Raw genomic sequence first — 12,706 nt, 5'->3', positions numbered from 1 at the left:
GTCACCTAAGGCTACCACCAGGACCTGCATGTTTCATTTTCATGACTCATTCCAAGCCACTGACTGTTCAGACCTCAAAAGTCATTTTTACTCTCTATGAGCTTGGCAACTGATAGACCCTGATTTAGAATTAGAATCAGACAGGGTTGACTTTTGACTTTTGTTGTTAACAACAACACTGTTGTTAACGCTGGAGTGTTGGGTGCTGAACTAAAAAAACTGACAAATCTCTGATGAGATCTACAGATTGCTTTTGTGACATTTTTCAGTTTATGGCTTTACAGTATAACACACAAGAGTACAGTAATTTTCTGTAAGCGGAAAGTCTGCTTAATATCCCTTTATAGGATTTTATCACTTGAGTGAGTACAGTGAGAATTTTTATTACAATTTTGTGCTTCAATGTATAAACACACTGGAACACAAATTTAACTTGAAATCATGTCACCTTGTACTTGGAAGAGACTATGGAGATCTTCTTGTATGAGCCCCTATTCAACAAATGGTGAGGGACTTCCCTGGTGGCACAGTTGTTAAGAATCTGCCTGCCAATGCAGGGGACATGGGTTCGAGCTCTGGTCCGGGAAGATCCCACGTGCCGTGGAGGAACTGAGCCCGTGAGCCACAACTACTGAAGCCCCTGCACCACAAGGAAGAGTAGCCCCCACTCTCAACAACTAGAGAAAGCTTGCGCACAGCAACAAAGACCCAACGCAGCCAAAAGTAAATAAATTTATATTTTTTAAAAAATGGTGAAAACCTAAGGTCCATATAGTTCAAGGACTACATAATAACACGAATTAAAGTTTTATACAATATCACAACTGAAAAACTAAACTACACTGACTAAATTGTTAGAATTCATCCCAATTAGAGATATTTGGTAATATGAAGCTGAGTGAAAATAAGCTTATGTACTCTGGATGCCTTACAGTGGCTTTAGAAGGAAATTTGCTAGTAGTAGGATGTAAGAATTGAGAAGGAAACAAAATGAAGACATTTAGGTATTTTGTGATTTCTTTTTTTTTTTTTTTTACCTTACTACCAAGTAGGAAGTGGCTCTTAAAAACAAAAACAACAAAGTTGCCTTTTAAAGGAAAAGGGAAATGGCAGGGCCAACCTACCAAATTACTTACAGCGTTGAAATAGAGAAATTAAAAGACTTCTTACTCAACTAACTTCCCTTAACCTTTTGAATAGGAATTTATTAATTTTTAAAAAAATGCTAAGATTACTGCTTACCAATAAAATTGTTCCAAAAGAGTAAGTATCTCCATTTCTTCTCTACCACATGATGATTTAGTTTAACTTCATAGCACTCTTTCCTGTTTGATGTTTGTTTTTCCTTCCACCCCGTCCTCCGTGAAAGCTGCTCCAGAACAGGGACCTTGCCTTCTTTTGTTCACCCAGTACTTTAAATGGTGCTCAGCATATAACAAACACCCAAATTTTTAAGTGAATAAGAATTGGGTATACATTATATAAACCATGTATATCACTGTAATTTGAAGGTATGTAATGAAGTCTTTAAACAAGATTTTGGAAATCCTGAATTTACTACAAGGCAGCTGAAGCTGAATATCCTCATTTCGTTTGAACAGACAACCTATAAAAATAAACAGGTTCCTTTTTGCTAGTCGATACTACGATTTTGAAAAAACAATTCCTAAACACTGTGGTGAAGAAAATGGGACTTAAGAAAATTAAAACTAGTAATCAACGTTAACTTAGTCATGCTCTGAGGAGAGAAAAGTTAAGATGGACAATACATGTCAGATGACTTTTCTGGCAAATTTACCCTCCCCTATAGTTTACTATTATTAAAAATTCTTTTGCATCTTCTAAACTGATCTTCTAAATCAAGTCGCTTCCTAGAGACATTAGTAAGAGCATGGATTCTGTATAGTAGTGTCTTCTCAGAGTGTTTTTTCTATAGAATAAAAATCTGCAGGATGTCAAAGGTGTCACTACAGAAAAACAAGTTGCAAGGACGTACAGGTTGAGGAAATGCTGACATAAACTGAACTTCTCAAGAGGTTTCAAACACCATGTATACTGGAAATCTCGAAGTTGGGGACAAGGTATACTGTTTACTAAAGTCAGCTGGCTACAAAGCTCTCTCTTTCACAAAACATCTAATTAGAGTTCCATGGAATACCTTTTGATGTGAAGGATCAAGCCTGAGAAAATTGTGGGGAATCCTGCATCCTATCCTGCCTGGACTATAAGCTTCATTTAGTTCACACTCATGGGCGTATCTATAGCTTTCCTCAAATGGCTGCCAGGAACATCTAATAAGCTCAATTATAGACCACCTACTTTTATAAAAGCCAGACCTTTTTTTCCCCCTAGAAGCTAGGGCTAAGGCAATGAGCCCCACAAATCCTTGCCCTTACGTAGTTTATATTCTGGTGATATACAGTTGATTCTAGATTGTCCTAGATGCTTGACAGGTTTAAGAAACTCATAGCTAGGTGACTATCCCTTCATATCCTTTTGTTGGTCTCAAATTTCTATCCTCCTACATGTGAAGACCACCTGAACCACCTTGCATGGACTCCAGTTTAAGCAATCTGACTATAACAGACCATCAAATATTACCAAGACTATATTCCCCAAGTACTCTTTCCATAAGGTTGTGGAAAGTTATTTTGAAAATATATTAAAAGATACTACAAAGGAGGTTCTTTTCATTTCATTATAAATGGGGTGAAGGAGGGGAAGCAAGCCTCCTTTTGAATTTAAATCTTTCTAAGGTTTTATATTTTTAATCAATCACCTGTTCATCAAAATAAGGTGAGCTTCTCAATATCTAACCCCCTTCTGTACACTTAACCTCTGACAAGGTTATGGCCACCTAACTTCAACTCAACTACCATGGACCTGGAAGAGTCTACTCAGTAGTACCCCGGTTTTGAAACCAGGTGAGTATAAACAGCCTGCTGTATTTCAACGTACCGTATTATTATATTTCAACCCACTGTATTTCAGCTTAAGATTCTCCCAAGTCAATTCCAACCCACTGCCAAAGAAGTATCTCTTACTAGTTAAAGAGAAAATGTCTAATAACCATCTATTCAGTTCCATACCATTTAGCCACATGTGAGCTTTTGTAAGGAGAGGACAAAATATAATGGAGGAAAAAGGAAAATATTAAGAATGGCTTTCTACCCTGGCCCCCTAATGATTTGAGTATTCTTTCATGAAATCATCATTCAGCATTTCATGTGATCTACAATCAACCAATCTTATTTTCCTATATCCCTCCTCACCCCCCCCCAAAAAAACAGCCTATAATTCCAGCCAAATGTGATTTTAAACATCATAAGGTAATGGTAAATTCTACCTAGTTCATGAAATGACCTCTGATCCCTCCAGCTATAAGTTACCTGTCATATATCTCCTTTACCACACTTCCTGCTGCATTGTAACTGTTTTCTAAATGCCCTCGAAGGCAGAGGTATTATCTTCCACTCTCAACAAAAGGAACAAAGTAGCAACCAAATTACATAAATCACCTGTGCTATTTTTGGAGACTGAGCAACATGCTAATATTAGGTTGTATATGGAACTGCCATTTGTGTAGATAAAAACTATCAAATCAACAATTTCATATGGTTCAAGCTATACTACAAAAGGATGGGCTGAAGTATATTTGAATTTGGACATTACATGGTACTTATCTGGGAGGAAAGTCTGACTTTTTATATTTCAATCTCATAGATACACGTCAGAACTGGTATCTCCTATTATAATGCTTTAAAGGCTGTCCCATCACAGGAGAAAATTTAAATCAGTTTGACCTAAGTTTCTCAGGAGTTGACCTATCTTTCCAATTACTGATGTTAACATAGCCAATATAAAAGGCAAACACTGGAGTAATAAAGCCTGATGAGTACTTAAACTTTTCAAAACAAAATATTTCAACCCACAAATACTAATACTTTGGGGAGTGGGAAGGGGCCAAACCAACTGCTTAAGAATTCTAGGATGCATGCTTTTGCATTCTAGTCATTTGAGTATAGCAAAAATTCTATAATTAAAACATCCAGGCAAACACAGCAATTACAACTAACAACATTACAGTGAACTTGAAGGCTACAGGTTAAGGAGCCAAGGATTTTTAAATACTTACTTCAAAAGGGAACCCTCATACACTGTTGGCGGGAATGTAAATTGGTGCAGTCACTAAGGAAAACAGTATGGTGGTTCCTCAAAAAATTAAAAATAGGATCCAGCAATTCCACTTCTCAGTGTATAAAGAAAACCACTAAATGAAAACATACGTGTACCCCAATGTTCACAGCAGCATTATTTATAATTGCCAAGATATGGCAGCAACCTAAGTGTCCATCAACAGATGAATGGATAAAGATGTGACCAATATACATACATATGTGTGTGTATGTATATCACACACACACACACACACACACACACACACACACACAATGGACTACTACTCAGCCATAAAAAAAGAATGAAATTTTGCCATTTGCAGCAACATGGATGTGGAAGGCATTATACTAAATGAAATAAGTCAGAGAAAGACAAATACTGTATGATACCTCTTATATGTGGAATCTAAAAAATACAACTAGTGAATATAAGAAAAAAGAAGCAGACTCACAGATGTAGATAAACTAGTGGTTACCAGTGGGGAGAGGGAAGGGGGGGAGGGGAAGTATAGGGGTAGCAGATTAAGAGGTACAAACTACTAGGTATAAAATAAGCTACAAGGATATATTGTACAGCGCAGGGAATATAGCCAATATTTTATAATAACTATAAATGGAGTATAACCTTTAAAAACAATCACTATTGTACGCCTGTAACTTATACAATATTGTACCTCAATACTTCAATAAAAAATATTTCATATCCCTTCAAAATACCAAATTCTAAATATTTACGTTTGTTTATTCCCATGAAAAATACTCAGCTGCACAACCACCTTAGTGGCATATATTAAAATGAATATGCTAAAACAGATATAAAAACATGAAGTATTCATTTATATTAATATAGCATACTAGTAGACAAAATCTGGACAAAACTGGATTCCCAAGTATGCCTTTTTGTCTACCTATCCAAAGTTCCATCATGTTCAACAAAAAGGCATTTCTCTTTCCTTCTGCCATCTCAAAATGAGGATGTTCTAAGTTCCACTAACTTTCTCAGCACTGAAAGAAGGAAGTATTTTAAAAGTAGCCCCAGAGTCATATAACAAACCTCCAGGTTTGAATTTTCTTTTTTCCTCTCATTTCTCTCCCCCCAAAAGCATTGTTATAGCCCTTAAAGCCGTATTTGTATCAGACGCATGCCTCATACAGAAACCACTCATACCCTAAAGTGATCTTCTAAAAGTTTCTGCAGGATTATTGCAAAGACAAGGCTGTGGCAATTGTGGAATGAACTGGCCAATATTGAACATCTAGTCAAGAAAGGGCCATAGGTAATTTGGGTAGGTACAGGTAATTTATTAGATGTAACCCAATCTTGAAAAAGGTTCAAGATAATTCCTTTTAGAGGAAGAACTCCTTTTTCTTTATAAGCAACCTCCTCCAATATTTTCTCCTATATTTGTTTTTCTTCTCTCCTGTTCCTAACACTACCCTGTCCCATCAGAGCAGTGCTTCTGAAATCCTGAGGCTGTGAAACAGTTCTGCATTGCTTTTGCAATTCTGAACATCAACAATACATCAGTGTTAGAGGAATGACCATCAAGGCAATAAGAGTTACATTTAAGCAGGCCTACAATGACCAAAATCCAAAGATCCTACCGCTAAGTATATGACACCTGAGATTCCATGAAATACAACATGAAAATCACTAAAACAGGAAACAAGGGAGCATATAAAATAAAGGGGAGTGGGGAAAGCCCGTACTAAGATCATCAGTTGGTATATAAAGTCATTTTCAAATCTTAAGGCAAACTATATCTTAATGTCTTCTTAACTGGCCTAGACATTGTATCAATTGCTAAATTACCACGGATTTTTAAGAAAATATCTTGTCCTAGTTTTTATACAGGTTAAGATATTTCAAATAAATAGTACAGGGAGTGTAAATACTAACCTTATTTTAATGGAAACCTTACTTTGTGATAGCAATATGAGATGTAAAAATAGCAGCTGCCAACAGTGGGTATTCTTCTTTTTCGCATAAGCCATTTATTTAGTGCTATTATAAGCTTTAAAATTCCATTTTTGTTTTACATTAAATTATGAAGAGAAAGGATACATTTAGTTAATGAAAAACATTTTGAACAGTAATTCTGGCATTAAAATTAATAGTACTCTGCTTCAAAAATGTTAAAAAATTATTTCTTAAATGTCAGAAATTCTAAATTGTCTAATGAACACACAGTGAAAATACAAAAGATTAGTGGAAGTTACTTGAATGGTAATGACAAAGCCAAATAGAAATGCTCAGGGACACATCATGTTTGCTAACTTCAAAGAACAAGGTAAAGGCCCTCCTAAAGGCAGCAGCAAGTATTTTGGGACGAGCAGTGTCACTAAAACCCACGTGACAGAAGGAAGCTGCTACCGGCCTTCCAACTTACCATCTTCCTTCTCCTTTCTGCAATCTGTTCCTCTGACTCCATTTCTACTTCATTGCTAATGGGAGTTTTTTCTTCTATATCATCAATAAAATCTGGTTCCTGAAAGATGGAAATGACTGCTTTATAGAAACTACTACTCCATCTACAAACTAGAGGCACAGAACCATGTATTTTAAATGTCTTTCAACCAGAACTAATTAAACATAAAAATTACAAGAGTACTTAAATCCATTTCAGAAACTTAAAACTGGTTCCTAATTCAGGAAACTTTTCAAAATCATGCAATCAAATAATTTTGTTTCTCAAAGTTCTAGTCAATAATGTTCTTTATCAGTAGAGTCCGCAAAGCCTTAAGTTTATATTCTTACCAACACATAAACATATAAATTATTTCACATAACCCAGTGCCTACAAATACCAAGTGCTTAATAAAGGTTTGTTCAATTTAACACTTACGGGAAACTATCCTTAGAAGATAAGACACTGGAGACGAATAAAAGCTTACTTAATCTTCACATTTAAAAGGTCCCGCCTAACTAACTTCCATTTGTTTAGAGGGCATATAACAAAATACTTCCTGGTGAAGCGGAAGTACAGGCCAAACTCTTTCCTCAAATTTATCTTATGTGTTTTTAAAATAACTTCCTCTCAAAAATCATATGTCCACCCCTACAGAATTGATTTCATTATGTCCCAAATATTAAAGGAAAGGAATCATTATGGCTTAAGACTTTAAATAAGAACATTTATTACAAACATAAGGACAGTGCCATCTGGAAGAATTTTTTTAATTACCCAGTCTTAAGGAAAATCTTGTATTCAATTCTACAAGGATTTGCTGGGTGAGCTGTTTCTTAAAAGTTTAACAAATATTGTACAAATTCTAGCAGAACCTGTAGTTTACATTTATAAGTACTTCATTAAATAAGAGAATGACTTAAAAAGTTTAAGCCATTTTATACAAAAAAGAGGATAAAATATGACAAATTAATTTTCTTCTCTTAACTTCTTTCATCAAGATTCAGTAGAGCATAGTTCAGTACCTGATTATTTGACACCGATAGTCTCAGAGGAGAAAGCTTTCTCTGTTTAGTTTCCGGGCTCTTCATTTTGTTCGCTGTCCCTTCACAATCCAAAGTAATATTCTGATTTTGTGTATCTTTTTCTTTTGAAATATCCTTTTCTTTTTTTCCTTTCTTTCTTCTGGTCTCATAACCACTATTGATGTTTTCCGTGGATTCAGAACTACGTTTCAGAACAGGGCACTCTGGATTTTCTTTGAGGCATGCACAATCCACCTTGTACTTACTGGAAAGAAAACCAGTTAAATATTTGTTCAAGATATAGACTGTAATATTTTCTAATCCATTTTAAGCTACACCTCCACAAAACTGTATGCTATTACTAATTATAAGCAATCGTTTTCGCTAATTTTCATTCCTTATAACTATGACAAAATAAATTTTCTCATAAAAACAATATAATAATTAGAAGTTGATTTCTGACCAGAGATTGGTCATAATCATAAGGATAACCAGTGATGGGTTACAGAAGGAAAAAACTCCAATAAATTAAAACTGAGTCTTTTTAAGTCAAATGATACCATGGCATATTTTAAGGCAAAAACCCCAGGTTACCTCAGAGTGCTATAAAGTGTATATGCAGAATATGATAAAATACTCTAAATCTGACCTAAATAAAAAATGCTAGGTACAATAAATACCAAATCTTAACTAGTTTGTCTTATACTTTAAGGAATGATTTCAATAACCAGGGTTCTTTAAAAAGCTACCTTGAAAAAACTGAATGTCATGTTTGCCTTTGCCCTTAGGTATTCCCTCTTTCAAATAAACGGAAGCTTGAAAAATAATTGCACTACCTCTCATCTTCACAGTAGTGATAATTATTACTCCCATTTTACGGATGAGATTAAAGCTCAGAAGGTCAGTATCTTGTCCAAAGTCACACATTAAGTGGTAGGGATGACATTCAAATACAGGTCTGAGTCCAAAGCCCACACTTTTCAGCTCTTCAGTATTTCTTAACTCTCTACCCTCTTGTCTACCACCAAGAGTCAGTTCATCTCTAGGATATAGGCTGAATGCCCAAACCAGAGTTAAATAATAACGGAAGACTCCCACTTTGCATGTTTTGAGTAGTTCGTTCATAATAAAAAATAATTTACTTTTCCAAGTTTCTAATACGCCTAACTCATTCACTTTCAACACTGGTAGAAAGCTACAAGTCAAACTGTCTAATTCTGTGAATCAGGGGTAGAACTCAAACATCATGGTCTACCCCTCACCTCTCCAAATCAGGCAGTAACAGAAACTAGCTGGAAACTTTTTCTAGATATTTTCTTTGATTTTAGGACAACAGAACTGCAAATAATAATGATGACAACTGCTAATATTTATTCAGCACTTATTTTGTATCAAGAATGGTTTTAAACCCTTTACATGTGTCAACTCAATCTTCGAAATATTCCTGTTAGGTATTATTTTTCTCATATTATAATGAGGTAATGAGGGAGAGAGAGATGACAAAATTGGTCCAAGGTTACATAACTAATATAAGTGACCGAGCTAGGATTTGAAAGCAGAGAGTCAGATTATAAAAAGCTTATATTTTTAACCACTGTGGGAAACAGTCCCCCAAAGCAATGAGCAAAGAGCTATTATGCTCAATTTTCCACCTTGGTGGGGGGGGGCGGAGAAAGAGCTAAAAAGGAAACACTTTAGTTATCAGGATAAATCTGACTCCAACAATCAAGTAGAGATGCATATACTGAAGGAAGAGGGATTTCATTGACAGAAAACATAATGGACATTAAAAATGTCTGCATGTAAAATGGATACCACACAAACTCTTAAAAATAAAACACAGGAGGATATGAACTGAAATCCTTATAACCCAAAAGATTATAGAATATATAAAGAAGTGCCTCCACCCACATCGGTTTAAAAAAAAAGACTACCCAGCAGAAAAATGAACAGATGATGAGACAAGTCATAAGAGAGGAAATCCAAATGACAAATGAATACATAAAAGGATCTTTGGGCTCTTAAAATAATCATGGAAGATGGTAATTACAAATATAAAAAGATACTATCTCACACAGATTAACATCGATTTTTAAAGTACAGTAAAGAAGTGTTGCAAGGAAGTAAAGCTATGGGAGTATAAACTGGTCATTCACCCACGTCTGGTAAAAACTGAGGCTGTACACATTCTACAACCCAGCAATTCCACCTCTACGTCCCTATCATGGAGAGAACATGTACACATGCAGCATTTTTGGTAAATCTAAAGGTCCACCAATAGTGGAATGGATAAATGCCATCAGCGGTGAAAATAAATGAATTAGAGCTACACATAACAAAAGAACTGAACCTCACAAAAGTAATGAATGAGAAAAGATGAATGCAAAATAATACAGATTATAATTTCCATAAATTTTTAAAATATACAAAACTACTCCATACTATTTAGGGACATCTACAGACATAGTAAAAATGTTAAACTCATAAAAATGTTAAACTCACCAAATTAAAGATGGCAGTTATCTCTGGTAAAAGACAGAGGGATAGACGCAATCTGGCTGCTAAACATATGGGCCTTTAATGGATAATGTTTTGCTTCTTAATTTGGAAATGAGGCACATGGACTTTTTTTTTTTTTTTTTTGGCCGCGCGGTTCGTAGGCTCTCAGTTCCCTGACCACGGATTGAACTCAGGCCACAGAAGTGAAAGCAGAGAGTCCTAACCATCAGGCAACCAGGGAACTCCCTACATGGACTTCTGTATTACTATTTTTTACAGTAAAATTTTTAAAATTTAAATTGCAGTTTCTCTACTCAGAATTAACTTTTCTTAGTGTTAATCAACTCTTCTTTAGTGTTTCAGAACAACAGTTCTCAGAGTTTCCTCGTACGATCGCCAACAAACCCTTTCAATTTATACTGCAAAGAAACTTTGGCACAATTTCTTTTCTTCTGAGGGGCAATAAGTGAAATTATCCATTTCTACTGATTAACCAAATTAATTGAATGAGTAAAACTCTACACTCTACCTAAAATACAAGAAAGAAAAGAAGGAAAAAATTCTCACATAAACAAGGTCAGTATTGCTCAATTAGGATTACTAATTATTATACTATGAGCATTACATTACAATAAGAAAAGTCTGGAAGACCAAAGCAACCATGCTGTAATGGAAGCTGATATCAGAATGCTCGTTTCCAAGTATTTTTAATTGCCTAATGGTAAATAAAAATAGAAAGCTAAAGAAGTAATGACAATACCTACATTTTTATAAGGACATTAAGGAATTATTTCAAAACAACAGGTATCATATTTACAGACTTGAACTTACCAATTCCCATAGTCAAAATCAAAGGCAATAGTAATTTCAGTTCCCTTTGGAATACTTTGTACAGAATAAATGTAAAGATGTATGGTTCCATCCTCAATTTCATGCCTCACCTGTTAGTGAAAAGAATAATTTTGTATTTCCATAAATATATGTCTCTATAAATTATTTTCTACCTTTAGAAGCATCCCATCTTGCAATTTTGAAAACTATTCTTTTCAAAGTAATTCACAAATACAACATGGAAAATATGCCATTAATTACAAGACTTGTACCTAAATCAGTGGTTATCAACTGGGAAGGAGGTACACATCTATGCAAGTTTGATGCAGGCTCTAGGAGCATCGAAAAGAAAATAACTCTATTTCATCAATTCTATGGTGCATATTTTTTCCCCTTTTAAAATCTGTGAAATTGGGAGTTTTACAAGTGATGGCATCTTTGATTTAATGAAACGCATTAATGGTACAGTTTATAAATATATAGTTAAAGTATAGTTTAACACTACACTTTTCTGTGATATACACTGTTCTAGGTACTCTACATGTATTAACTCCTTTAGTCCACATAACATCTTTTTACAGATAAAACTGAAGCACAGACAAGGTTACAAAGCTAGTAAGTCAAAAAGAAGACATGAATCTGTAAGTCTTGCTTCAAAACCTACACTTAACTGTAACATTATATAACTAGAAAACATTTATTTTGGTATGTGAAAAACAAAACCAGAAATATTATTTTATACACCACTTCTAAAACATAATTTACTAGCACATATAAAATCTACTTTAGTTTTCAGCTTCGTCATCTACCTTGATCAAATCAGAGCATATATTTGACTCATAAATAGAGCTTCCAGAATAAACAGAGAAGTCCAGTATTTTCTCTTACAAGTAACATCACAATTTCTTCAATGCTCAAAGTAACCTGAGACCTCACAGCCAGTTATCACCTAAATTTTCGTAATGGAAAGATGTTGGGCAGTATAAAATGCATCAACAACTAAAAACTGTTGGTCTGTTTTAGGCCACCAGACTTTTTTGTGCTTAATACTCAGATTCCACACACTCCCTACCCCTGCCTCCCCAAAGGATTTCTATAAGCTTACCTCTGCATTCGGTGTACAGGAACGCCTAATGAACCGAGCTTCATTCCCAAAAGTCCTTGCATCAACACACATTTCTAGACCATGAAATTTAGAATAGAATAAAACAAAAGGGTATGGTCTACAAAAAAAGAAATGCATTAGAAACTATTAACATTTTGAATTTAAGAAATTTCTAAAAGACTCATAGTAAGTAGGGAGGCCAAGATTTGAATATACGCAGTCTGATACCGGAACCCATTCTTAACCACTAGGCTAATTCATGCTAATAAGATTTTTACCCGCTCATATAACCTTACCTAAACCAAAGATAATTAATTCAGGTGGGAATTCAAATTTACAAAGAATGATAAAAAGGGAGTGATTACTGCCTTTACATAAGGATTCATAATGAGATGCCATTAAAGTTCCTGTCAGTGCATTTACGTGTTTGATTTACAGCACTGTTTCAGATCAAATCTGCTATACGAAAGGGAAAGATTCTTGTATATCTTTCATAACTTAAGTAACTCAGTTATAAACAATATGAAATATTTTAAATAATTATAGCATATAGGCTGAGAATGTTATTTCCCTAGAGATGCAAACATATTTCTAGACCTCAGGGAAGCAATGGCTATCACAAGATCACATCAATTCCCACCCCCAAAATCACAAACGATA

General features: G+C 34.8%; 1 protein-coding gene across 3 annotated transcripts in view; it reads right to left on the bottom strand.

Moving 5' to 3' along the window:
• KMT2E (lysine methyltransferase 2E (inactive)) overlaps positions 1-12,706 on the bottom strand; it is a 99,466-nt gene that overhangs the window by 16,104 nt on the left and 70,656 nt on the right. For all 3 annotated transcript variants that reach the window (XM_030834335.3, XM_030834338.3, XM_030834340.3), the window contains 4 exons: positions 12,047-12,164; positions 10,942-11,051; positions 7,612-7,876; positions 6,569-6,667 (listed from right to left, as the gene is read on the bottom strand). In XM_030834335.3, coding sequence (XP_030690195.2) covers positions 6,569-6,667; positions 7,612-7,876; positions 10,942-11,051; positions 12,047-12,164 — 592 coding nt within the window. The remainder of the gene's footprint in view (positions 1-6,568; positions 6,668-7,611; positions 7,877-10,941; positions 11,052-12,046; positions 12,165-12,706) is intronic.

The sequence above is a fragment of the Globicephala melas genome, chromosome 9, assembly GCF_963455315.2.
Source record: "Globicephala melas chromosome 9, mGloMel1.2, whole genome shotgun sequence".
In the NCBI taxonomy this organism is placed as follows: domain Eukaryota; kingdom Metazoa; phylum Chordata; class Mammalia; order Artiodactyla; family Delphinidae; genus Globicephala; species Globicephala melas.
Note: the sequence above shows the minus strand (reverse complement) of the source record. Positions and strands in the feature narration are given on the sequence as shown.